The sequence below is a fragment of the Sylvia atricapilla genome, chromosome 1 (assembly GCF_009819655.1).
Source record: "Sylvia atricapilla isolate bSylAtr1 chromosome 1, bSylAtr1.pri, whole genome shotgun sequence".
Taxonomy (NCBI): domain Eukaryota; kingdom Metazoa; phylum Chordata; class Aves; order Passeriformes; family Sylviidae; genus Sylvia; species Sylvia atricapilla.
The window spans coordinates 645,955-673,483 of record NC_089140.1 but is presented as its reverse complement, the minus strand read 5'-3'; the positions used below and the strand labels follow the sequence as shown (position 1 = coordinate 673,483).

The following is a 27,529-nucleotide window of genomic DNA, read 5'->3' as shown; positions in this document are numbered from 1 at the left end:
GGTTTAAAATTTTGCTCTCAATCTTTATTATAAAAGCTTGTTTGCTGTCCTTGCAGCCACAGGTCTGGGTGAGCTGATACAGAGATGACTGAGCTGCCAGAGCTCTCACAGGCATGAATGTCATAGAATTTTAAAGCTTATTTTCTACTCTTTGTCATTTTTACTCGTTTCATCTCTGCATTTATCCTCTCCTGGAAGCAGCCAAAGCAGTAAATGCAACTGAATGTTTGCTGTATGTGCAGTTTGGAGGGTTTTCAGAATGCAAGAGAAACCAGAGAGAAATTCCTCAGGTGTTCCTGAGAAGCTTTCAGACTTTCTGTGCTGAGGATGCTGAGGATTTTTCCCTCTGCCCTGCTAATCAGCAGAGGTGGTTGTAGTAAAAATAACTCCCCTGGGCAGGCAGTGCTGCCTGGAAGGTGGAGCTGGTGCTAAATCTGTGTTTCATTCAGAGCTCAGTTCCCTGAGATCCTGCTCAGCCTCGTCTTGGCACTCACCTTGCAGCTCTGAGGCAAAGTGCTCCCTGCATCCATTTGATCTGACAGAGGTTTTTCCTGCTCTTTGTTAATCCTTTTCTTTTCCTGCGCTAACAAATTCTGTCACTTGCCCCTTTTTTCATCCTAAAAATACTTGAAAGAATTGTGCAACCTGATCCAAATCATTTATATGGTACCTCCACTTAAAGCAGACTTTTGGTTCTGCCCACCCGGGGTTGTGGGATTTTTATTTTTTTATTTGCTAAATATCTGCTCCTCTCGTGTTCTTTTAACAGAAAGAATTAGTAGAATTGTACATAAATTTTTTTTTCTGCCTTGCAGACAGGTGGGTGTTGGTGTGATCACAGAATCTCAGGATGTTTGATTGGAAGGGACCTTAAAGCTCATTTAGTGATGACACATTCAGTTTCATTTTAGTTTAATTTTAGTTCAATTTTAGTTTAATTTTAGTTTAATTTTAGTTCAATTTTAGTTTAATTTCCTTCTGAAAGCTGCCCTGAAGGAGCTCCTGCTCAAGCCCCTGGCGTGCCCAAGGCAGGTATTTTCAGCCAGCAGCTCCTGGCTGCAGATTAGTCCTGAGCAGAGCTCAGCTCCTCAGGAATCAAATCTCCCTGGACAAGTGGCTGTTCCCAGCACCAAGGGCAGGTTTGATCCCCCTTCAGGGTTGAGTGTTGTGTAGTTTTTTGGCATTTATTTGTTCCCAGTGTCACCTCCAGTGGTGACACTGCCATCAGTGGTGTCCTTCACCTTCTGCTGTCTCTCACTTCTTGGCATCTCCCTGAAATGGTCTCTGCTCTGAAACACCAGAAACTGCAGGTTGGGTCTGTCACACCCAGCACCAGCTCAGTGCTGGCATCAGGAAACCATCCTGGGTTTCCAGCTCAGGTTTCTTTATCATCCACAAAGTCCAGCACAACTTCCAGTCTCCCGAAGGATGTTTTTTTCAGCAGAACACTGTGGTTTAGATGAGCACAGAAGCCAAGATTCCCAGCAGCAGTGGGGCTGTGAGAGCCCTGCCCTCAGGATTGCACTGCTGTCAGTCAGTGGTGGGGTGAGGAGCATCAGCCCAGCTGCCTGTGAGGAACCAGCCCTGCAGTGGTGGTGCTGGGGGCTGGCAGGCTCCTGACCACGGGAAATCATGGTTATAACAGGGGAGAAAAGGCAGGAAAATGATGGCAGCTGCTCTGTGCCTGGTTGGAACTGGGGGCTGCTGAGGAACCTCACTGGGATTCGTTGGATCTTTAGTGACACCTTTGTGATTGAGTGTTCCAAGACAGGATTGTCTTTATTTTGCATTTTGAGCAGCGTGGAACAGCAGTTTTATGTCTTCAGACAGTGAAAAGCTGAAAAAGGACTTTGGGCAAAAAGGCCTGGAGAGACAGGACACAGGGAATGACTTCCCACTGCCAGAGGACAGGGCTGGATGGGAGATTGGGATTGTTCTGGCTGGAATGGAATTCCCAGAGCAGCTGTGGTGCCCCTGGATCCCTGGCAGTGCCCAAGGCCAGGCTGGACACTTGGAGCACCTGGGACAGTGGGAGGTGTCCCTGCCCATGGCACTGGAGCTTTAAGGTCCCTCCCAACCCAAAGGAGTGTGGGAATCTCTGAATTCCATGGAAATACCCTGGGTGTCCCCTGCCCAGCCTCAGTTGGCCACCTGGAGATCCTCTGAGGTTTCACCAACATTCAGAGCAGCTTTAGGGCCAGCCTGGAGCAGGAGTTTGAGCCCTGCTCCTCTCTGGGTTCTTCCCTCCTCCTCACCTGAGGCAGCTCCAGGTCAGGTGTGGTTTTGTGGTTTGGTCACTTGGATGGGGAGGTGTTTCTGCTCAGTTCATGCCCTGTTGGATAAACAGGCACTTCAGGTTGTTCTGATTTAGGATTCCCCTTGCTGGGGTGAAAATAGAGTCTTAACAATCCTGGAGCCTTAGGTTTACAAATGCAGGCAAAGAGGATATCTGGTTTATTCTCAGTTCTTAATAACGAGGGGAAATGGCCATGTTTGACTGAGTTGCATTTGTTGCCCAATAAAATGCTGAGCCCTCTGTATTGGGGTCAAGCAGGAGATGTTGATTTAGCCTTTTCTGGAGAGGAGGAAGCAGCTCAGGGTTGTATTTGTACCCAGACAAAGATTTGGTGTATTTGTAGATACTCCTCTATAAGATCCAAAAAAGGGCTTTATTTGAGGCTGGTTTTTGGGATGCAGCTGCTCCTTGGGGGTGCTGAGGGATGAGGATGGAGCTGGTGCCTCTCTGGTTCCACACAGGTTTTGTTCCAGGGCTTGTTTACGTTCAAGAGGGAGAGTAAAGACAAGGCTGGTCATTGCCTTATTGCTTAATCTATTTCTCTTAATGGATTTTCAGCTGATGACTCTAATCCCGAGGAGAATTATGGAGCTGTTTCATTGAATGATGTTTTAGTTGAGCTTAGCCCTCTGAATATCCCTGGCTGGGGATCTGGGGCTGATGCCTGGCCTGGTTCACGTGGGGCTGCAGCTGCAGGCAGGGCAGGTGACACAGAGCCACTGCCTCTGCAGGGGACAGCACTGGGGGAAAACAGTCCCAAATATCCATGGGAATGCTTTATTAGAGAGAGAGAGGAATCACAGAAAAACCTGGGATATCCTGAGGCAGGAGGGACCCACAGGGATCATGGATCCAAGCCCTGGCCCTGCACTGACACCCCCAAATCCCACCCTGGGCATCCCTGGGAGCGCTGACCAAAGGCTCCTGGAGCTGTGGCAGGGTTGGGAATGTGCCCACTCCCTGGGGAGCCTGGGCAGGGCCCAGCACCCTCTGCATGGGACACGAGGTGCAGGGGTCCCCAAATGCAGAATGGGGTCACGGGTGCAGCCTTTGCCTGCCCTGGTGCCAGGAACCAGGAACACTTTTGAGAGGAGCCCAGGACAAGTGCCACCAGGGTCTTCCTTCTGACAGGGAGGATGGATTTTTGGGAGTGCCTGCTCTTGCCTAAGCTGCTGGTTGGAGTTTGAGGCTTTGCTGCTGACTTCTGTGATTTATAAAACAGTGCAGTAACACGGTTTCACTTTAAAAAGATCCTCCTGGGTACATTTCTGTAAGTGCTGTTGCCTCGTTTTACTTCTTCAGGGACTACAAACAGCAAAGCTTTTCAGATTTCGTGCCTCTTGGGGTTTTCTCACACACAGTTGCAGCTTTTGTGAGAGCTGTTACACACAGCTGAAGGTGAAGGGCTGTGGCAGGGTGAAGGTTTGTGTTTGCTCCCTCCTGGCTCCAGCTCAGCATCACCTCACACGAGCTGGGACTCCAGTGCGCTGCATTTGTAGGATGGAGGTGGCAGAAGGAGGCTTTTGTGTGGCTTTCCTCCAGCAAGTGTGGTTTGTAGGAATTGAGAAAGTGAGAGAGAACAAAAGAGAAAATTCTTGTCAATTCATAAATCCTAATGTTTGAAAGGGGGAAAGGTCAGGTGAAGACACATGGAAAAAAATGCTGGTTGTGAAGGTGGGGAGGGGCTGGGATGGAATTCCCAGAGAAGCTGTGGCTGCCCCTGGATCCCTGGCAGTGCCCAAGGCCAGGCTGGACACTGGGACAGTGGGAGGTGTCTTCAGATGATCTTCAGGGTCTCTCCATCCCAAACCATTCTGGGATTCCATGGTTCCATGTTTCCATGATTCCATGTTTCCATGATTCCATGTGCTTTCCTATGAGTCCAGTGTCTCAATGCACATCTTTCATCCTGCAGAGGCTCTCTGGAATGGGAGGTGGGATCAATCAAACATTGTCATGTTTTATGGAGGAGCTCACACAGAGGTGGCCAAAGGAGGCTCCTCAGCCTGGAGGAGGGAACGTGGAGAGGGAGGTGGTTGCTGTCTGAAAAGTCATCAATGACAGGGAAGTTGTGAACAAGGGGAGACAGTTCTGGTTTTCCAGGATGAGAATATGGGTCAGCAAACGAAAATAGCAGCAGCAGCTGAAAGCAAACCAGGCTGGGTGACTTGTGAGGGATTTCAGCAAAGCTGTAAAACAGCTCCTGCCAGGAATTTGGGAACTGTGAGATTTTATTTTACTGGAAGGGTGATCAGATACTGAAGGAGAAGCCCCAGATGTGGAATGTCCATCAGTGGAGATGCTCAGGATAAGACTGAACACAGTCTGGTGTAGCTGGAGTGAGAGGCTGGGGTAAAGGACCTCCCCTCATCCCTTCCCACCTGCCTGAGCCTGTTTCTGCAGTGGGCTGTGGCTGCCTGTGCTCAGAAGCTGTTGGACAGCCTCTGGTTTCCAGACTGCAGTTCACAGGATGGCCAGAGAGATGTTTGTTCAAGGAGTAGGTGGGATGGGTTTTTTTCTCCTTTTGGTTAGGAATTCTATTTCCAGTTGCCCATAATCAGGATTTGGCTCCAGGAAAGCGTGGGAGGAGCTGTGGGCATGGAGGGCAGCCCCTGTGTGCAGGTGTGGCCAGGTGTGGCCAGCCAGGTGTGTCCCTGCCACGTGTGGGTGTCTCCCTGGAGGGAGGTTTGGAGTCTCCTTGGGCTCCCTCCAGCCTGGGGCTGCTCAGTGTTCCTGTGTCACCTGAGGGGTGTCCCTGCAGCTGGGCTGCTGAGCCACAGGGATCCAGATGGATTTGGGTTGGAGGGGACCTTAAAGCTCATTCCATGGCAGGGACACCTCCCACCATCCCAGGGTGCTCCAAGCTCTGTCCTGGACACTGCCAGGGATCCAGGGGCACCACAACTGCTCTGGGCACCCTGTGCCAGGGCCTCACCATCCTCAGTGGGAACAATTCCTGCCCCAGATCCCATCCAGCCCTGCCCCGAGGCAGTGGAAACCATTCCCACTTCTTCCCCAGAAGGGCTCTCCAGCCCTGGCACAGCCCCCCAGGGCAGGGCTGGAGTCCCCACTGCTGGAGGGATGTAAAAGCCCCATGGCTGTGACCCGTGGGGACACGGGACAGTGGTGGCCTTGGCAGTGCTGGGGGGTCAGCTGGACTCCGTGGTCTGAGAGGGCTTTTCCAAGCTCAGCAATCCCTTGGTTGACCTGCAGCATGTGTCAAAGGCTCCCTGGGATGTTCTTGGAGCTGTGCAGGAACCTTTGGAGAGAGACTCAGTGTCCAAAGTGGGAGGTTTTAAGGAAATAAGGGACAAACTGCACCTTTGGCCTTCCCACAGCTGAGAAAGGAGCTGTTCTTTTGGAGAAAAAGACTCTTCAAGCCATTGCCTCTCTCACTTTGGCTGTGTTGTATCAGGTTTTGTCTCCTCTAAAGGAGGAGGCACAGATCCTTCATTGGAGGGGTTTGGTGCCTCACTCTGCTGGAACAAGGCAAACCTCAGAGTTACACGTGCCATTTTTCACATCTCTAAAAAGACTGTCCTTCACTTTTAGCACGAGGAGTTCAATCTTGCTTTTCTGGGTGTGGTTTTGGCACAGATCATCTCGTTATTGCCATTCATGCTGAAAAATCACCACTAATTTATTCTGAGTCTTGTTCCCTCTGACCCCAGTTCTGTCCAGGCCCCATGTGGAGTTGTTTGCTGGGCCCTTCATCCAGCCATGGCAAGCACCTGGTTTCTGAAGACAAATTTATTTTAAAATCAGGCTTTTAAACTGGTTGGCTTTAGTGGGGCTTTGCCAGGCGTAGTTTTGGTGCTTTGGGCTTTGTGGGTGGCCTTGGCTGAGTGTGCTGCAGCTCAGGGTTGGGCTGGCCAAGCTCACACTGTACCAGGCACATGGATCCATGGATCCAGGCTCACAGGAGGCTTGGAGCTGCCCATGGAGCATGGGGCTCCACCAGCAAGAGGAGGGGGGCTTTCAGGTCCCTCCAGTGGGATGAGCTTTGAGGTCCTTCCCAACCCAAACCAGCCTGGAATGCTGTATTTAAATGCACCAGTGAGAATAAATTACTCCACAATAACCCCTAAACCCACAAACTCCACGATTTTGTTTGGGGTTTTACACACTCTCACAACCAGGAATTCTTTCCCATATATTTCACCTGACCTTTCCCCCTTTCAAACGTTAGGATTTATGAATTGAAAGAGTTTTTTTTTTTTTTGTTCTCTCTCTTTCTGAATTCCATCCCCACTGGGATGGGGCTTTTCCAGGGAATGCTGTGGAGTTTGAGCCCAGGGCTGTCTCTGGAGGACTCTGGGTGTTGGAGACACAAAGCCATTTAGGAGTTTGCTCCTTCCTCACTGGGGCCTGTAAAACCCCCAACAAAATCTTGGAATTTGTGGGTTTAGAAGTTATTGTGCAGTCATTTGTTCTCAGTGGTGCACTTAAATACAGAATTCCAGGCTGGTTTGGGTTGGGTTGACCTCAAAGCCCACCCAGTGCCACCCCTGCCATGGCAGGGACACCTCCCACTGTCCCAGGTGCTCCAACCCCAATGTCCAACTCTGGATCCAGGGACAGCCACAGCTGCTCTGGGCACCCTGTGCCAGGGCCTCACCAGCGACAGGAATCACTTCTTGCATTGTTGCTCTTGGAAATGGTTGAGAGATCCCAAAAAGTTTTGATTTTCAGCGTGAGAAACGTGCACAAGTGAGGAACATGAGGAAAGGGGACAAGGATGGATGTGCTGCCATCCCGGAGAGGAGCAGTGCAGAGAACACTGCTGATGGCAGGGCTGTGCCTCAGAGGGATCAGATGCCAGATGGGAATGTCCTTCCCTGTCTCCTTGAAGCCCTTTCCCTCGGGAGCCATTCCCCTGTGGTGCTGACTCAGCAGCACGAGGAGCCGGCTCGGGGCGCAGCAGCTCCAACAAAAATGCCTTTCAAATATCATTCAGGGGCTTCTTGCTGTGCTTGGGGCAGCCAGCAAACCGAAAAGTCTCCGAAATAATTCTTGCAGCCTAATGAACAAATTTGATTAAGGTTTGGCAGCTTTTCCTAATATTCCCTGTAAGCAGGAAACGGTCCCAGTTCTCTGCTCTGAGAACACCCTCGTAATTAAACCATGAATGAGAGCAAATGTCCTGATGAGCACAGGACAAATGAATATTAACCCCCAAACGCAGCCTTCTGTAATCCCTGGGGGATGGGGCAGGCTTGTGTGTCCTGGGATGTCTGTCAGAGATGGAGCCTGAATTACAGCCCCTCAAGGAGGGAAGTTCTCTACCCAGTTCCCCTCATTTTTTAATATCTTGATAATGATAATAATAGTAATAATAATCTCATCATTGTCATGGAATGATTTGGGTTGGGAGGGACCTCAAAGGCCATCCAGTGCCACCCCTGCCATGGCAGGGACACTTTTCACTGTCCCAGGCTGCTCCAAGCCCTGTCCATCCTGGCCTGGGACACCTCCAGGGATCCAGGGGCAGCCACAGCAAATCTGGGAATTCCATCCCAGCCCCTCCCCACTCTCACAGGGGACAATTCCTTCCCAATATCCATCTATCCCTGCCCTCTGGCGCTGGGAAGCCATTCCCTGTGTCCTGTCCTGGTTTTTTATTCACCTTCTATTAAGCAACATGAAATTCATGTCGTTGGTGGTTCAGGAACGTGGAAGCTGCTGGAGTTCAGATCCTGAGCCTTTGGATGTTGTGGGATTTGAGGAGCACTCCCTGATGATGGGAATTCATGGGATGGGTGCTGCCTGCCCTCATCAGCCAGAGGTTTAATGTGGGTGCTGAATTAGCTGAAATAATTAATGACAGCAGCTTCCACCAGCTGGGAAGTCACCTTGATGTCAGGGATATTTGAGCCTGGTAGGATTCCAAATGGAGCCTGTGCAAGGAGCAGGAGAGGGGAATGGGCAGGAGGTTGTTTTTCAGGAGAGGGAGCTGCTGACAGCTGCTGCTGCTGGCATCGCTGTGGGTGGAACTGTCAGGTGAAACGAGGGAGAAGATAAAGGTTTATTGAAATGCAGGGGAGGAAAATCAGGGAGAGAGGATGAGCTGCAATAAAAACAGGTTTTCCAGGTGAACAGACACAATTCCCAAGAATTTTGCAGTAAGACAGGTGTTCAACCTCTACATTTTGCTGCTTTTCCTTCACAAGCCTCTTTTTTTGTGCCCAGGATGCTCAGCACTACTGGAAAGCCAGAGGGGTAGGAAGGGGTTAAACCAGTTCAGGGGCAAAAAAAAAAAATACTTATCCTGAACTTCTCCTGGAGTCAGAACATAAAAAACAACAACCCCATACTCTGGTGAACAGGAGGCACGGGGTGATTTTATTTTCCTGGCTTGTACCAGGGCTGAGCCGTCCTCTGAGACACTCCTGTCAACTCTGACAGGCAGGAAAACGAGGAACACAAAGAGTCATTTCCAAAAGATGTGCAGAACAGGCTGTTTACTGCTGGAATTGTTACCCTGGGCTTGTCACAATCTGTTGCAGGGTTATAAAAAGCAGCGTCCAACACGGATCACGCTGGATTTGAATCCCCAGATGACAGGGGAGATGCAGGAATTTGTGCTGGGCTGTTGGCACAGGATCCTGCCTGAAATTCAGACGAGCCCAGGGCAGTGTGGCTGTGCAGCTGCACCGTGGGGAAGGAGGGCTTGGGAGTGATTTTTAGGGATGCTGCTCCTTGCTTGTCCCCCGGCGCTGAGCAGCACCAAGGGCTGCTGCAGGATTTCAGGGATTTGGGGAGAAAATGTGGGAAAACTGCTCCTAAATGAAGGTTTTTGTTGGGCTGGAGGGCAATGCTGGTGCTGCTGTGGCTGGACACTGCTTCGGGTTTCCAGAAGGGCACAAGGAGATGGTGCTGCTCTCCTTGGAGAACTGCCTGGGTGTGTTCACTGTCCCCACCCGGTGCCACAACTCGTGTGACAATGGCCAAAGTGAACAATCACGGGGAAAACTGGCACTTCTTGGCACTGCTTGTGAGTTTTGTGCTGTAGCAGCTGCAGTGAGGGCTCAGTGTGATCCCCTCTGCCAGAATGGGATCTCCATGCTCCTGCTCTTGTGGGAATCTTGGGAAGGTTTGGATGGAAAGAGGCATTAAAGGACCATCCCATCCATGGGCAGGGACACTTCCCACTGTCCCAGGCTGCTCCAGGCCCTGTCCAGCCTGGCCTTGGGCACTGCCAGAGATCCAGGGGCAGCCACAGCTGCTCTGGGCACCCTGTGCCAGCTCCTCCTCACCCTCCCAGCCAAGAATTTCCTCTTCATAAACAATCTAAATGTATCCTACTGCAGCTAAAGCCATTCCCTGTGTCCTGTCCCTCCAGCCCTTGTCCCCAGTCCCTCTCCTGGAGCCCCTTCAGGGGCTCTGAGCTCTCCCTGGAGCTTCTCCTCTCCAGGGGAACATTCCCAGCTCTCCCAGCCTCCTCCAGCCCTGGAGCAGCTCTGGGCCTCCTCTGGATCTCTCCAGCAGCTCCAGGTCCTTGTGCTGTTGGAGTCCCAGGGCTGGGAGCTGTCACCTGTGTGACCTTTCCTGTTGCTCCCTTCAGGATTCAGAGAATCCTCCCTGCTCCCTGAGGGCTCCAGCTGTGGATGTGGGCAGAAGAAAGGTTGAGCAGGAACAGCTGTGATAGGGATAGTTGGAACAGGAAAAGGGTAAAACCTGGAAGAGGTCAGAACTTCACCGCTAACATTCCAACAATTCATTGTCACAACCGGAAAGATGAGAAGATTTGCTATTTAAATTCAACCACAAGTTTCCTTCGTCTGCTGTCTGGCTTTTCCTGCTGGGATAATGTGAGGAATCAGAATCTAACAGCATCTGGATGGACCTGTCCTGCTGCAGGGAAAAATCTTTCTTCCTGCAGCTATTCTGGGGATTAGGAAATCTTCCACTAACACCGACCTGCTCTCTGTCAGTTCTGCTGCTGTGTTGAATAACAGTAAACTAAAAAATACATCTTTAAAAACAACAAAAAAAGAAGATTAAACTTAAAAATTTCTCTTCATTCCCTCAGCCAAACCAGAGGAGCCCAAAGCAGCCGAGGCCGTGAGTGGGAACGACATCACAGCTCCTCCCAACAAGGAGCTCCCTCCCAGCCCTGAGAAGAAGACCAAGGTAGGAGCTGTTCCCTGTTTGGCATCTCTGCTTTCCTGGGTTTCATTTGCCAGCTTTTTTCTGCTTCCTCAGCTGTGCCAAGCCCAAATTCTGTTTTCTGAGCTGCCACTTGTGAGCCTTTTCCCCGGGGCAAACCCATCCAGTTTAGAGCTGCCTGTGGCAAACTTTGATATGAGTGTGGAAAACTCATTTCAGTGAATTCCCTGGCTGGTGTTGGTGGTTGCAGCGGTAGTAAACACGTAGTAAAGGTGTAGTACCAGCTGTGCTCAGCAATGCTCTGTGAGTTGCTCAGAGCACGTTTCTGTGTGTGCAGAGTCCTGCTCAGCAGCTTTGGAGCTGTGCTCTCAGGAGCTCCCAGCACACAGCAAAGTCCCCCCGAGTGTCCCCAGGAGGGCTGGGGGCTCTGTCCCCTCGAGGCCGTGCCCGTGTGACCTCAGGAGCTGATCCCATGGGGATTTGGAGCTCACAATCCCTGTGTGCCCATAATTGGAAAGCCACGGCCTGTGGATTGCACGTAGCCCTGGATGCCAGGAGCACCCAATTACTAATCCAGCTTTAGCAGCCATTCCTTCTGGTGCTTTTGATGCTGCTGAAATAAATCCTGTTGCTTTGCAATTGAATGGCAGATCCCCCCTCCAGCCCCAGAGGCTGCTGCATTTCGGTCTTTGTTGCGCTCAGAAAACAGAAAGCTGATTATTACTATTATCATCATTACTATTATTATTATTATTATTATTATTATTATTATGAGTTTCCTTTAAACCATCACCTTTTCTGTTGCTGCAGCTCAATGTTTTGGTTTACAATGCGCTGTTTTTCGTTGTGTTTCTTTGGTTTTATCCCGGATTTTGCTTTTTTTTTTTGGCCCAACCCTAAAGCCTGCTGCGTCCAGCTGCACTCCCAAGGCGGCCGCAGCGAAAGCCAAGCCCTCGGCCACCAGCAGCCCCAAGCGGCCGAGCTCGGCCACCCCGGGCACAAACAAAAAGCCCACCAGCCCAACTGCAGGTCCTACTCCAGGCAGCGCCTCCAAACGCCCCGGCACCAGCAGCACCCGTCCCTCCACCTTAACTCCAAAAGAGACTAAACCAAAGGTAAGAACTGCCCGGCCCTGGGCTCGCTGACAGGGGACAGGCTCAGTCCTCACCCACGAGGCAGAACACGATCCCCGTGCTAGGCTGACATCAGGAATGGGATTCAGGGTGTTGGGAGCTGCAGGGTGCTTGGGAGCAGCTTCCCAGGGATGGTGTCCGTGTCCCTGGCACTGAGTCGTGTCACCACAGAGGAGAATTAAAGCTGAGTGTGGTGCTGAGATTGTCCTGATGAGCTGCCATGAGTCAGGGATCCCAGGCTGGGTTGGGAGGGACCTTAAAGGAAAATCTGGATCAGATCCCAGAATTCTGCAGTATTCATTAACCACAGAATCCTGGAATGGGTTGGGTTAGGAGGGACCTTAAGGATCATATCCAGTGCCACCTCCTGCCGTGGCAGGGACACCTTCCACTGTCCCAGGCTGCTCCAAGCCCCAGTGTCCATCCCTGGCCAGGGATCCAGGGCCTGCCCACCCTCCCAGCCAGGAATCCCTTCTGTAAAAACTCCTAAATCTAGACAAGAACATGAGAAACCCGACTGTGGAGAGCTTTGATACGAATTTTGAAGAAAAACAAATCCATGTGAACGCTCTGTATTTCCCACCAATGGTCATTTTATCATGTCTGGTCAATGCAGAACTGCACAGAGAGGACTGATAACACTTAGAAAACCTTGGAGATCTGTAATTCCCCAAAAGAGAGGATTCATGGACAGTGTTGCATCTTCCAGATAAGCAGGGAATCCCCGTGTGTTAGGAATGGGAGGTGTGCCTTGAATGTTCCCGATGTTAACTTGTGATCTTAGAGAGCAGAGGAATTCAAGTTTAAAAGGGAACATCAAACTCTTATTTCAGAAGCTTTCACTGATGGCTGAACACCACCATTCCTGCTGTATTAAGCTCAAGTTATTGCATTTGAGTGTCTTTTAGAACTAACTAAAAATAACAGAAGGCAAATGAAAGCCCAGTTGTAAGTCTACACTGTTCTCGGAGCTGGTGACTTGGGTTTGGTTCAAGTTTTTGTATCATTCTGAATCCCTTTTTGATCAAATAATATTTATTCCCCTGCCCGAATTTAGTATTTCCATATTTCAGAGATCAGGCAGTTGACAAACAAGGATCTGACCAGGGACAGCAGGAAAGAGTTTTTCCAAGTGAGGGATGAGCCGTGGACACCTGATTTTCCTGTCCCCAGTGGTTTAACAAATTCCACCTTAGGGAGCATTCCTGCTCCTGGAGGATGGGAACCTCTCCCAGGAGCATTGCTGGTGTTCTGATGGTTCCATTTGAGGCAGAAACCAAAACCTCCTTCCCAGCTGGAGAGGCCTCCACACACGAAAGCTGAGCCAGCCCTGGGTGGGACCCGCTCCTCCGCAGGGTCCGTGCTCCGTGTCCTGCCCTCCACCCCATCGCCCGCTTCCGCACGTCTTAATTATATTTTAATTGCATTATACCCTTCCAGCAGTGCCAGGCTTCATTAAGTGTTTCAGAATTCCAGCCATTTGGGTTCCTTTCAGCCTTTTTTTTGGCCCTTCCCCTGACGCCTCCCGCTCCGTTCTCAGGTCGCCGATGCGAAGGCGGCGGAGAAGAAAACGTCCCTCTCCAAGCCTCCAGCCTCCACCGCTCCTAAAACTCCTTCCAAGAGCTCCTCCGCTGCTCCCAGGACCACGGCGCCGTCGCCGGTGACGGCAGCAGCCGCTGCCAAAACCACGGCGGCCACTCCTGCCAAGAGGCCGAGCTGTGAGTGCTCCCTCCTTTGTTCCCTCGGGAATCTGTCCTTCAGCCCTTCAGCGGGAGCAGGGTCCTGTCTGAGCAGCACCTGGGGCATCCCACAGCTCCCTGGCAGGAGGGATCCTCCACATTCCTGCTGGAAAGGGCACTGGTGGAGTCCTCGCCTCTGGAAGGGTTCAAAGCTGCTCTGTCATAGTCTGCATTCTGATAGGAGCTCAGATGTCTTTAGCTCCAGGGCTTTCTCTTCCAGACTGCCTTCAGGGCCAACCTGGGTCAGCTCTGTGTGACCCAGGGTTAATTCAATTACTGGATGCACTCGATTTAAGAGTGGCCATTCTATTCCCTCTGTATTTTGCCATAGGAATAGAATAAACACTAAATGAAAGCTTGGGAAATCTTTGGACAAGGACTCGAAGTGCCTGAACTGGTGTGTGAAATCCAGAAAGGGTTGAGCAGAGGAGCAGAAGTAGAGGGTTTTTAGTAGAGCAGGAAGAATTTGGACCTGAAATCACATCAGCTTCATCCAAAAACTGTGTCCCACTCGTACTGCTGCTAAAGAGGGAACTTCCCATGAGCTCAACAGGAAACCTGAGCAGTGTTTCAGATGAACTCATTCTCACTCCTTTTAATGGAGCTCGAGAGATTCAACATCAGATAAAATCAGAGTTAAGGCTTCTCAAGTCTTTTCAAAGGACTGGGCCTCAGTGGCAAAATTTGCCAATAAATGTGTAAAGTGACACAGGTTGGTTTGAATCCCAAAGCACGGATTCATATCCCAGCTTTCCCAAAGCAATTGTCATGTTTTAGGTGCGTTGGAACGGATTTGTCCTGGTGGATATCCCAGACTTTATGCTCTGGGAGAAAATCTAATTAATCAAGTTTCGAGAAGGTGTCGCACATTCCGGGAGCCACGTCTCCTGTCTGAGCCCGTGGGCACCCTGCTAAACCTCATTTTGTGTGGTCTTGGAGGCAAAGTGGAGCCCAGGAATGCAGGATCTGTTCTAATGAGTTGGGTTCGTTCCTCCTGCCCAGACTGAGCCGCAGACAAAGGAGCGTTTGCTGCTGCCCTGTGAAAAGAGACGGAGGCAGCGATGCAGAGCTGCAGGGAGGTTGTTCCAAGAGGCAGGATGAGCAGAGGGAGAGGCTGTGGCACTGGGAACGTGGTGGGACCCTGCCAGAGCAGAGCCCTGCGGGTGAGGGAGGATGAGGTCAGCTGGAGGCACTCCGTGGGGAGGCTGAGCCTGTCTGCATCTGGAAATGCACAGAGAAGGCAGGAGTGGGAAGAGCAGGGCTCCTGTTCTGGGTGAGGTGGGAGCAGCGGTGGGACAGGGCTGGTGCCCTGAGGCCTCAAGGGAACCACGAGTGGGTTCCTCTTGTGGGAACCATGGGAGAGCCCAGCAGGAGCTGTCAGACCTCCCGTAAGAGCCAGAACCTGGAGAGGTCACAGCTCCCCCAGCTCAGAAGCTGGACCTGGGTGAGGGGTATGTTGTGCCCATGGGACCCTCAGAACATCCCCAGCCCTGTCCAAGCCTCCTTCTGACCCCTGGGGTCTCCCAAAACTTTCACTGTTGGTGGAGAGCCGCAGGAGTGTGGGGAACAAGCAACTCTCCTTCCACCTTGCTCCCCAGATTCCTCTCCAGTCAGCCCCTGCCCCACCTGAGGGCCCTCCCAAAAAGCCCCCACACCCACCAGAACCCCCCAACCCTGCTCGAACCTACAGGCAGTGCCCAGCAGCCCCCAGGTGTCACCATGGGGTGTCCCAGTGAGGGGGGTGCCAGCTGGCTGGGGACACCTGGAGCTCTTGGGGTCACAGCTCTGATCAGCTCCTTTAGGGGGGTCAGGCTCTGCTCCCAGGGAACAGGGACAGGAGGAGGGGAACAGCCTCGGGCTGGGCCAGGGTGGAAAATTGGGAAAATCCCTCCCTAGGAAGGGTTGTCATTGCAGTGGGCAGTGCAGGGCAGTGGTGGAGCCCCCATCCCCAGGGAGGTTTCTGAGCCGTGTGGAGGTGACACCTGGGGACACGGTGAGGGCTGGGGAACAGCTGTGCTGGATGGTCCTGCAGGGCTTTGCCAGCCACAGTGATCCCACGGGTTTAGTTTCTCATGGCACAGTGTTGAGCCAGAGAGTAAATTTGGTGTTTGTGGCTGAAGAAGCCCTTTCAGGACAGCTGCTGGTGCTTTTCTCCTGCCAGGCATTCGGTGCCTTGAGCTGCCATCAAGTTTCAGTCACTGTCTCACATGAAATGTGTGTGTAAAGGCCAGATTTGACATTATATAGTTTCACTTTCCCAGGTATTTTCAGGTCAGTCATTTTCTCTGCTAAAAGAGAGCCGTGGGTTATGTGAGGCTTGATATTTTGATGTTTAATTTTATTTTTTTCATTAGTTTTTATCCCCCTCCCTATGGAAATGACTTGAATGTTTGTACAAGACCACGCTCAGCCCTTCAGATCAGGCACAGATCAAAGCCTGTCACTACAGACCATTGTCCCAGGGGCTTTGTCTGGGTTTTCACCACAGAAGCATTCAGCATTTGGCTCCCTATTGACACCAGCACACGTAACATCTCTCTGTATATTAATGTAACATAATATTCCTTTGCCTTTTACATAAACCTGACTCTCTTCTGTCAGTGCAGTTTCCCCAATTAAAGTTGTGGTCTCGAGGAATGAATTTAGGTTGGTTTGCCAGCCCCTTGTTTGAAGTGTTTGCTATTAATTATGTATCCATCCTTTAGGCCTTATTAAATTATCCAAATGGGTTTCACCTCATTAGCTGGAATCTTATCTGGGGTGTTTAATTGAATGCTTTTAGCAAAGTCAGGGTGGAATGATCCAGACTAACTTGGCCTGTAGTTATCTGCCTCTTCCCCTTGGTCTTTTTGGTATTGATATTCCATAAAAGACCCTGACAACTGCTGGAGTGTATCTAAAAATCAGAGATTTAATGAGTATTAAATATTAAAAAATGAGGGTTTTCATAATTTCTAAGGTGGGTCTTTATCGTTTATTATTTCTTTTCAATGTTGCCTTCCTTTGGCTGTTGAAATGAAGCAGATTTTTCCCAAATTTGCTCATCACTGATAGGGAAAACCCTCCAATTTCATGATCAAAGAGTTCCTTAGAAAAAAGCTCCATTTCTGCTTTTCGGTCCATGGTTTTTGCCTTGATCAGTTTGGTGTTTGGTTTTCTCCAGGCTTGGAGAAGTGTGGCTGCATCCCTGGTGTCGAGTGTCCTCTGTGCAGTGTAATCAGGTCATGATCGTTGGGCTTTGCCCAAAGGCAGCTCAGTTTAGGGATTGATTTTTGGGTTTATACAATTAAAACAGGAGCCAAAATATGTGCGATAACTCCTGTGCAAGAAAATTGGCACAGGGTAGGACTGGTCTGGCAATGAGAGCAAGGTTGGGCAAGGACAAATGTGGGGCTGCTTTTGTTACTTTTTAAAGAAAGGAAAGGTTTTGGTGTGGGGTTTTTTTTTTTTAAGAAGTGGAGGTGAGGCAGGATTAAAATATTCCCCGTGAGTGCTGTCAGATTCAGGAAGTTAGTGTGAGGAGAAACAAAATGCAGCCCCATCCCCGGGTGCGTGGTGTCGCTGAACGAGAATCCTTGGACATGGGTCGGTGCTTTGGCTGCAAAATCCAGGGGTTTGGTGCCAGCAGGAGCTCCCCAGGCAGGTGCTCACACAGAGCAGTTAATCCCTGGGCTGGTTCCAGGGCTGGCTGCTGCAGGGATCCTCCCTGACCGCTGTGTTTGTGTTGGCAGCCATCAAGACCGACACGAAGCCGGCGGATGCCAAGAAAACCCTTGCAAAGTCTCCCTCAGGTAACTGCTCACTTTCCTTCTCACCGTGGACTCGGGGAAATAAATCCTTCCTGGGAAAACCCTGTGAGACCATCGGGCTCACCCAGCACTGCCAAGGCCACCCCTGACCGTGTCCCCAAGTGCCACATCCACAGGGCTTTTAATCCCTGCAGGGATGGGGACTGCACCACTGCCTTGGGCAGCTGGGCCAGGGCTGAGAGCCCTTTTGGGGGAGGAATTTTCTCAATATCCCACCTGAACCTCCTCTGGCACAGCTTGGGGAGGCACAGAACATTTTCTCTTGGGTTGCCAGGCTGATGAACGTTTTATTTTGGTGTACAACTACACCTGGGCTGTTCCTGCTTTCTGAGCTGGCCATGGTCAAACTCGGGTGGGGATCCTGGGGCTGAACTCACTGGGAGCTGTTTCCTCAGTCTGACCCCTTTCTCAGGGCTGGGGTCATTAAGGGGATCCCTGCACACCTCTGGGGATGGGGTCATTAAGTAGATCCCTGCACATCCCTGGGACTGTGGTCATTTAGTGGATCCCTGCACATCTCTGGGGATGGGATCATTAAATGGATCCCTGCACATCTCTGGGGCTGGGGTCACTAAGTGGATCCCTGCACATCTCTGGGGATGGGGTCATTTAGGGAGTCCCTGTACATCTCTGGGGCTGGGGTCATTAAGTAGATCCCTGCACATCCCTGGGACTGTGGTCATTTAGTGGATCCCTGCACATCCCTGGGGCTGGGGTCTATTAGTGGATCCCTGCACATCCCTGGGGCTGGGGTTATTAAGTAGATCCCTGCACATCTCTGGGGATGGAGTCACTAAGGGGATCCCTGTACATCTCTGGGGATGGGGTCATTAAGGGGATCTCTGTACATCTCTGGGGATGGGGTCACTAAGTGGATCCCTGCACATCTCTGGGGATGGAGTCACTAAGGGGATCCCTGCACATCCCTGGGGCTGGGGTCACTAAGGGGGTCCCTGCACATCCCTGGGGCTGGGGTCTATTAGTGGATCCCTGCACATCCCTGGGGCTGGGGTTATTAAGGGGGTCCCTGCACATCTCTGGGGATGGGGTCACTAAGGGGGTCCCTGCACATCCCTGGGGCTGGGGTCATTAAGTAGATCCCTGCACATCTCTGGGACTGGGGTCACTAAGGGGGTCCCTGCACATCTCTGGGGATGGAGTCACTAAGGGGATCCCTGCACATCTCTGGGGATGGGGTTATTAAGTAGATCCCTGCACATCCCTGGGGCTGGGGTCACTAAGGGGGTCCCTGCACATCCCTGGGGCTGGGGTCTATTAGTGGATCCCTGCACATCCCTGGGGCTGGGGTTATTAAGGGGGTCCCTGCACATCTCTGGGGATGGGGTCACTAAGGGGGTCCCTGCACATCCCTGGGGCTGGGGTCTATTAGTGGATCCCTGCACATCCCTGGGGCTGGGGTCACTAAGGGGGTCCCTGCACATCTCTGGGGATGGGGTCACTAAGGGGGTCCCTGCACATCCCTGGGGCTGGGGTCTATTAGTGGATCCCTGCACATCCCTGGGGCTGGGGTTATTAAGGGGGTCCCTGCACATCTCTGGGGCTGGGGTCACTAAGGAGGTCCCTGCACATCCCTGGGGCTGGGGTCATTAAGGGGATCCCTGCACATCTCTGGGGATGGGGTCATTTAGTGGATCCCTGCACATCCCTGGGGCTGGGGTCACTAAGGGGGTCCCTGCACATCTCTGGGGATGGGATCATTAAATGGATCCCTGCACATCCCTGGGGCTGGGGTCTATTAGGGGGTCCCTGCACATCCCTGGGGCTGGCCTTGGGGCACCCTGGGGACAGCAGAAGGTGTCCCTGCCGTGGCAGGGCTGGGATGAGCTGACGGTTAAGGTGCCATCGCACACTGGGGTTTGTGTGACCGAGGCAGTGTGTGGAGCAGAGCCTGACCCCCGTTGTCCCCCTTCCCGGCCGCCCCACAGCGGATCCCGGCCGCCCCAAGAGCGCCCCTGGCAATGCCACCAAGAGCGGCGTCACGGCTCCTTCCACCGCGGCCCCCAGCGCCCCCAGCGTGCCGGGGGCTGCCGGCGGCCGGCCCAAGGCCAGAAGCGCTGCCCCCAAAGCCGCCACGGCCTCCACGGTGTCGGCGGACGCCAAGAAAAGCGCGGCCAAGGCCGGCGGCAGAGGAGGGCCTGTCCCCGCCAGGGCGCCGCGCCCGCCCAGCAGCGCCTCCAACCCCGACCTGAGGAACGTGCGCTCCAAAATCGGCTCCACCGACAACATCAAACACCAGCCCGGCGGAGGGAAGGTGGGTCCTGCTCCCGGAGGGGTGTCTGAGGGAGGGAAGGTGGGTTCTGAGGGGACTGTGGGAGAGAGAACTGTGAGAGGTGTCTGAGGGACAGAAGGTGGGTCCTGCTCCCTGAGGGGTGTCTGAGGGAGAGAGAACTGTGAGGGGTGTCTGAGGGACAGAAGGTGGGTCCTGCTCCCTGAGGGGTGTCTGAGGGACAGAAGGTGGGTTCTGCTCCATGAGGGGACTGCGGGAGAGAGAACTGTGAGGGGTGTCTGAGGGGCAGAAGGTGGGTTCTGCTCTCTGAGGGGTGTCTGAGGGACAGAAGGTGGGTCCTGCTCCATGAGGGACAGAAGGTGCATTCTGCTCCCTGAGGGGACTGCAGGAGAGAGAACTGTGAGGGGTGTCTGAGGGGCAGAAGGTGGGTTCTGCTCCCTGAGGGGTGTCTGAGGGACAGAAGGTGGGTTCTGAGGGGACTGTGGGAGAGGGAACTGTGAGGGGTGTCTGAGGGGCAGAAGGTGGGTCCTGCTCCCTGAGGGACAGAAGGTGGGTTCTGCTCCCTGAGGGGTGTCTGAGGGACAGAAGGTGGGTTCTGAGGGGACTGTGGGAGAGGGAACTGTGAGGGGTGTCTGAGGGGCAGAAGGTGGGTCCTGCTCCCTGAGGGACAGAAGGTGGGTTCTGCTCCCTGAGGGATGTCTGAGGGACAGAAGGTGGGTCCTGCTCCCTGAGGGACAGAAGGTGGGTTCTGAGGGGACTGCGGGAGAGGGAACTGTGAGGGGTGTCTGAGGGAAGGTGGGTCCTGCTCCGTGTGGGATTTCCAGGAGAAGGAAGGTGAGCTCTGCTCCCTGTGGGGTATGGTGGGCTCTGCTCCGTGTGGGGCTCTGTGGGGTTCTGCAGGGCTCTATAGGGCTCTATGGGGCTCTGTGGGGTTCTATAGGGCTCTGTAGAGCTCTCTGGGGCTTTGTGGGGTTCTTTAGTGCTCTGTGGGGCTCCATGGGGCTCCGTGGGGTTCTTTAGGGCTCTCTGGGGCTCTATGGGGCTCTGTGGGGCTCTATGGGACTCTGTGGGGTTCTTTAGGGCTCTATGGGGCTCTATAGGGCTCCGTGGGGTTCTTTAGGGCTCTATGGGGCTCTATAGGGCTCTATAGGGCTTTCTAGGGCTCTGTGGGGCTCCGTGGGGCTCTATGGGGCTCTATGGGACTCTGTGGGGTTCTTTAGGGCTCTATGGGGCTCTCTAGGGCTCCGTGGGGCTCTATGGGGCTCTGTGGGGCTCTTTGGGACTCTGTGGGGCTCTATGGGGCTCTATAGGGCTCCGTGGGGCTCTCTGGGGCTCTGTGGGGCTCTTTAGTGCTCTGTGGGGCTCCGTGGGGCTCTATGGGGCTCTATGGGGCACTATGGGGCTCTATAGGGCTCTATGGGGCTCTTTGGGACTCTGTGGGGCTCTATGGGGCTCTCTAGGGCTCCGTGGGGCTCTCTGGGGCTCTGTGGGGCTCTTTAGTGCTCTGTGGGGCTCTGTGGTGCTGGTGGCTGTGTCCTCACTGCTCTCTCAGCACGCTGTGCAGGGCTCCTCGCTGGGGCACAGGGCAGGATCCGTCCCCAGAGACAGCCCCTGCTCCCTGAACACCTGCAGGAATGCAGAGCTCCTCTCCTGCCCCGGGGCCACAGAAACACCTGAGGAAGGCTCAGGGTCTGCATTCCAGCCCTTAGCCTTTCAGCCGAGGAACTGAGTGTGCCGAGTGCTGGAATAGTGCACTAGGATGAGGGAAATCTGCATTTAGGAGTAAGTTCCACAGCGCCTTTCCCATGCCCAGCCTGTCAGGCCTGAAGCTGACATGGAAGGAGTCTTTTGGGACCACCCGTGATGGCCATGAGGAAAGGGAAGTGAGGAAAAACCACCGGCAGAGATAAAACTCGGGGCCCTCACTGCCTCTTAGTGCTGTTAGGTGGCACTTGCAGCATCAGTCAGCATGTCCCGTGGGCAGGGTGAAGGTGTGGGGACAGAGCTGAGCACTGTGCAGACAGAACTTTGAGCAGCTGTTGTGTGAGCCCAGCCTGGGCCTGGCCACGTGTGTCAGCAGCAGCCACAGGGCTGTCATTTCCCCCCTGGTGGGACACAGATCTTTCCACTTCTCTTTGCTGCAGCTCTGTGGTGCCGAATAACCCAGCCCAGAACTTTCATCTGCTGCCAAGGGAGCCTTCATCTGCTCTCAGGCACATTAAAGTCAAGGGCACTCCTGGCTGGGTGCTGTGTGTCCCAGACAGCATCGATAGAGCATGGATTGATCCTCAGAGTCAGCAGTCTCCTGGCTGTGCAGCAGCCCAGCACAGCCCTCGTTGTGTCAGCTCAGGGGACTTCAGTCTGCATTTCATTGCACTGGCCTTCATTTTCTAAATATTTTCATAGAGTTGTTAAATCCTAACAATTGCCTTGTTAAGCAAATTGTCCTTTTGGTAGCCTTATTTACACTGAGCTGTTTTTAGAGGCTCAGAACGTTGTAGTGGTGGGGTTATTTTTGTTTGTTGGTCTGTAGGTTAGTGAAATACAGGATTTATGCTGAGCAGCACCCTAAAAACGCAGGTTCTGCTGCACTTCCCTGCATCTAAATGAGCAAAACAATGAGTATTCTCAGGTAGTTGCTGAATTTTTATGAAACCTGTACATTTTCCTTCCATTTTCTGCTCAGCCGGACCCTCTGGGTGCCACCTGCCTTTTGGTAGGTAAAAACTGAACGAGCTGTTGAGCTCCAAGGCTGAGTGCAGCGTGGCTGGGTGGGAATCTGAGCTGGGAGCACAGGATGTGTGTCCAGCAGAGCTCCCAGAGCCCCAGACCAGCCCTGGGTGTCTTTGCCCCCCAGATCTGCACCACGCCCTCCCTGTGAAGGAGCTGGGCCTGCTCTTGGGTTCCCCAGGGATTGGGTTGGATTTTTTTTGGCAGGCTCAGCGTCCTGGGGTCACTTGGATCCCGAGGAAGGGCACCAGGGGCTTTTTGAGAGCTAAATCCTGCTCAGAGTGCCCACTGCAGCCGGGGCTGGGCCATGCTGTGCCCTCCCAGCCTGGCTGTCACCGTTCCTGGGCACGGGATTATCCTTGCCCTGGGAATTAGAGCATCTCCTGGGCCACGCTGCCCCTGGTTCATCCGTGTGCCCGCTGCCCACACGCTGCTGCTTTTGCTGGTTGAAATCATCCCTTTGTCTCCATCCAGGGGAAAGTAGAGAAAAGGCCAGAGTCAGCCGGCGCCGCGCCCAGGTCTGAGCCCAGCGCGGACACTAGAGTGGCTCCTAAAGCAGCCGCAGCCAAAGAGAGGGTCCCCAAAGAGCCCAATGGGAAAGTGAGTTCCTTTCACACTTCTCTCTGGGGGACACGAAGGAAAACGTTTCCGTTTGGAGTCACTGTCCCTCCTCTCCAGCTGTCCTGCTCTCTCCTGTCAGTGGCACTGTTCCTTGCACAGACACTCCCCGTTCTCTCCTGTGCACCCTGAGATGTTCCCAGGGAAACTCAACCAGGGAGGGACCTCCTCCACTCCTGCTGGAAAGGTTTCCAGAGCAGAGGCCTCCCGTTTCACTTCCAGGTTATTACAGGCTTAACTTTGAGTCAGAGGGTTCCCCTAAACCCAGTTCTGCACACACAGAACCAGTCTGTAATGAGGCAGAGAGGTCAAGTTCACAGCTGCTTCTTTTAGGAATTCACATCTTTCCTGCAGTATTCCCAACCCAGTTGTACCAAAACTCTGTCACTCCAAGCCTTAGGCCATCACCATTGGATAGGTTACCCCAAAGTACAAGTGGATGGCGTGAGGTGGGAGTGCTAGAGTTTAATTCCAATATTATCAGGCAGGAGTGAACAGGATTTGTACTTCTAGGGAGTCAGTGAGCCACCCCACACTCTGTGGCGCAGGTACATTCCCAGAGCTGCTGTTCCCTAAATCCAGCCTTTCTGAGCTGGCTGAGGAGCTCTGGGAACCTGCCCAGGTGAGAGTGTTGGGTGCTCCAGGTTTGTCACCTCGTGTAGAGATGGGGATCCAGCTGGGGCCTGCTTGTGCTGTGGTAAATAACTCCAGACTAAACCTGTGTTGTAACTAACCCTTGTAAACACCGGTGTCTAACACAGTTACTGCTGTGAGTGGAGCTCACCTAAACCACTCCTCTTGTATTTAAAAATCACACAATCGTTGAGGCTGGAGAAGCCCCCTGAGATCACAGAGTCCAGCCATCCCCCAGCACTGCCAAACCACCACCAAGCACATTCTCACACCCTTAAACAGGAGTCAGTGGGAAGGAGAAACAAGTTCATTAACCTAAGACTCATCGGAGATCATTCCACTGAAGGTGTGACCACCTTCAACAGAACAATGTTTCTCACACTTTACTGCCCAGGGGTTTGGAGGGGTGTTAGCCAGGGCTGGAGCCAGTCCAGCTGTGGGCATGGAGCAGCTCACAGCCTGCTGGGAATGGTGGCTCCAAGGGCTGCTCTCCCTGCTCTGGGGCAGCTGGCACTGGAGGCCTCCCAGGAGCCTTCCTGGAGCATGGACAGTCCCATCCCATCCCTCTGGGCTGGCTCTCCTGCTCCAGAAAGGTTTCCAGGGCTGTGGGCAGTCCCATCCCATCCCTCTGGGCTGGCTCTCCCTGCTCTAGGGAGATTTCCAGGGCTGTGGGCAGTCCCATCCCATCCCATCATCCTATCCCATCCCATCTACGGCTCCATCCCATCCCATCCCATCCCATAGATCTCATCCCATTATTCCATCCCATTATCCCATCCCACTGATCTCATCCCATGGATCCCATCCCATGGATCCTATCCCATTATCCCATCCCATGCCATGGATCTCATCCTGTGGACCCCATCCCATTATCCCATCCCACTGATCCCATCCCATTATCCCACCTCATTATCCCAACCCATGATCCCATCCCGTGATCCCATCCCATGATCCCATCCCATTCTCCCATCCCATTATCCTATCCCATTCTCCCATCCCATGATCCCATTCCATTATCCCATCTCATTATCCCATCCCGTGATCCCATCACATGATCCCACACCATTATCCCATCCCACTGACCCCATCCCACGATCCCATCCCATTCTCCCATCCCATTATCCCATCCCATTCTCCCATCCCATCCCATTCCCCCATCCCATTCTCCCATCCCATTCTCCCATCCCACGGCAGGGCTCAGAGGTCCCCGGGCGCGTTCTCCGCGGTGCTCCCAGCCTGGCACTAACTCTGTCTGTGTGGCCTCTCCTGTCCTTCACTTGCTGTCACTCTGCCCCTCGGTGGCTTCCCCCGGCGCTGGGTCGAGTCCCACACGGTCGCTGTGCTCCACGAGCCCCCTCCTGCAGGATGACAGCTCTAACCAGTCCTCTTCCCTTGTGTTGTTTTCCGTTCTGTGACGTTCCAGGTCCAGATAGTCTCCAAAAAAGCGAACTACAGCCATGTTCAGTCCAAGTGTGGTTCCAAGGACAATATTAAGCATGTCCCTGGAGGTGGGAATGTAAGTATGGTCTGGGCGAGCTGTCTGTCTGCTAACTCCTTCTCTGGTGCTGTGTGGGGTGTGTCAGCCTCAGGAATGCTCTGCTGGAGGCAGGAGCTGTGGCAGAGCCCCGGGGCTCCTGGAGACAGCTCAGCCTGGAGGATTATTGCATTTTCTCTCTGCCAGGCTGAACATGGGTGTTTTGTTTCAGTGCACAGCCACACCTGGGCTGTTCTGCTTGTGGCCTGTTGGGGTGGGGATCCTGGGGCTGAACTCGCTGGGAGTTCCCTGGGCACCTCCTCACTGCCCCACCTCCCCTGGGACTTGGATTTCCCAGAGCAGAGGCATTATGGCCTGGAAGTGCCTGTTACTCTCCCCTGGCTCACAGGGCCAGCTGGAGCCACACTCATTCACTTCTTGTTTCATAAAAGGGACCTTGGAGCAGGCAAAGACTCGGGGACTTAACCTTTGAGCTGTGATTAATGTCTAAATTTAAAGGCTGCTGGTATCTCTGGCAGCAGGGCTGAGCTTATCAAAATAGAAAGTTAATCTGGTGGTGTCTGCAGCTCAGTTTGGGGTGTTGGATGCTCCAAGTGTCTGCCAGACAACCCAGGTTAACTGTCCACACCCTACAGCCTGGGAGAGCCTGAGTGTGGTCTGGGGCTTCATTTCACTGGGACAGGTCTGTGCTGCCCTCACAAACCTGGGCTCTTGGCACAGGACAGGTTCAGGGATGCGAAGTTTGGGAGGTTCCAAACACACTGAAGGACTTGAGCCCAAGGAAGTTTTCTCCAGAAGTGTTTAAATATCCCGGGTTCCCAGTGTGGTGAGGTGCCCAGGGTGTCTGATCAGGCTGGTCCAGTGACACAAACCCTGCTCAGGACCTGGCTGTGGAGCCAGCTGGGGGCCACTTTTCCTGGGAAATCCACGTCCAGCTGGCTGGACCTCTACATGACTGAGCATTCCACAAACCTTAGCAAGTGGCAACCAAATGTGGGTTCTCGACAACTGCTTCCCTCCAGGTTGGTTGCCAAGGTGGCCAGGGACAGATGTTGAAGCCACAGCTGTGCCACTGAACCCAGGCTGCCTTCCCACAGCCCTGCTGCCCTCCTGTCTGGGAGTTGGGGACTTGTGGCTCTCACTTGGCAGTTTCCCTGATTTACCCCATGTTTATGGGAGGGTTTCCCGTGGAAATGCTCACACAGGGTATCTGGAAACGCTGGTGTTGAGTCCTGGTGTCAGTGGGGAGCCCTCAGGGTGTTTTTGAGCCCTGTTTCTATTCCTGCTGCCTGTTCCACCTGCTCCTGCCCCAGAGTCAGTGGCAGAAGTGCCTTTGGCCACACTGGTGACAGCTTCTGGAGCAGCTGGTGGCATTTCCCTGTCCATGCGCTCCAAGGAGCTGTATTTTATAAACCACTTTAGTTTTGCCACTTTTACCTTGTTCAGCCTTTCAGGGGCCTTCCCTGGGGCCTGAAATGTGGGGGATCTTTCCTTGCCTCATTAACTGCATCACTGAAGTGTCCTTCTGTTCATGAGTCACCACCCTGTCCTTCCCTCCTCAGTGCCAGGCATTCCCAGCCCCGGGGACAGCTGTGTCCCTGCTTTTTCTTCTCTCCTCCTCTCCCACACTCTCCTTTCACCACTGCAGTTTTGCTCCTTGCTCAACTACTGAAGCAGCTCTTCATTCTGCATTTTCAGAGCCGAAAGCTCATTTCCAGGTTCCAAATGCTCCCAGAGCAGCTCCAGACAAAGCATTCCCAGCCCTCCAGCACAGGCAGAGTGTGGATGTGAGTGCTCAGTCTGTCTTCCCAAAAAAGTCATTTTCTTTTATTCATTTTTGTATTTTCCCACTCCCTTTGGAGCACTGTGGCTTTAGTGACCTCTTCCAAGATGTTTTCTTGCTCAGGTAGTGGTGATCACTTCTGATAGAATTCCCAGTGTTGAATTCCCAGGTGGGTCTGTCTGGAAGGTCTCTTCTGGTCTGTGCCTTCAGTTAGAGCTTTTAGCAGTCCTGTGGACAAGAGTGTTGCGGTTTAGAAACAATTCCTCTTTGAGATTTAGGGTTGCTCTGGAAGGACTGATGGAGATGGAATGATTTGGGTTGGAAAGGACCTGAAAGCTCGTCCAATTTCACCCCTGCCATGGGCAGAGACACCTTCCCCTGCCCCAGCCTGGCCTGGGACACTCTAGGGATGGGCATTTTGCCCTCTATCCAAGGAGAGAATTTCTTCTCCATGCCAAGATTCCCCAGAAGCTGTGCCCAAAAGCAGAAGCTGTTGTTCCTGCTCTTGTTACACTCACCAGAAATACCTCAACACAAACATGGTTCAGTTTCCTGGGGAAAAGGTTTTGATGGTTTTTTGTTTAGTATTTCCCGCTCTCAGAACCACTGTGGTTGGAAAAGATCTCCAAGACCATCGAGTCCAACCTTTGACCAAACTTTCTGTTCAGAGGAAGCAGTAACAGAGGCAGATTTTACAAAGTGCAGGCAATGTCTGTGGTGGTGAAGGTCTGAAGGGAATCTGTCCATGTGTTTCCCTGTCCTTTGGCTGGACTGGGAAGTGGTCAGAGACAGAAAAGCAAACGAGAGTTGAGGCTCATACTCCCCGCCTGAGCCTCTGTCAAACTTCCAAAGTTTATTTCTGGCACCAGAGTCTGTGTTTGGCCCTGTGAGTGCAATCCCAAGGTGCAAACCCAGCTCCTGCCAGAAGTCCCACAG

General features: G+C 53.0%; 1 protein-coding gene across 5 annotated transcripts in view; it reads left to right on the top strand.

Moving 5' to 3' along the window:
* Window positions 1–27,529, top strand: part of MAP4 (microtubule associated protein 4) — a 151,083-nt gene that overhangs the window by 116,625 nt on the left and 6,929 nt on the right. For 2 of the 5 annotated variants that reach the window (XM_066313195.1, XM_066313230.1), the window contains exons 13-19: window positions 10,329–10,429; window positions 11,308–11,520; window positions 13,079–13,256; window positions 17,009–17,068; window positions 19,033–19,358; window positions 22,539–22,664; window positions 24,739–24,831. In XM_066313195.1, coding sequence (XP_066169292.1) covers window positions 10,329–10,429; window positions 11,308–11,520; window positions 13,079–13,256; window positions 17,009–17,068; window positions 19,033–19,358; window positions 22,539–22,664; window positions 24,739–24,831 — 1,097 coding nt within the window. The remainder of the gene's footprint in view (window positions 1–10,328; window positions 10,430–11,307; window positions 11,521–13,078; window positions 13,257–17,008; window positions 17,069–19,032; window positions 19,359–22,538; window positions 22,665–24,738; window positions 24,832–27,529) is intronic. The other 3 variants (XM_066313212.1, XM_066313205.1, XM_066313220.1) reach the window with 3 other exon arrangements.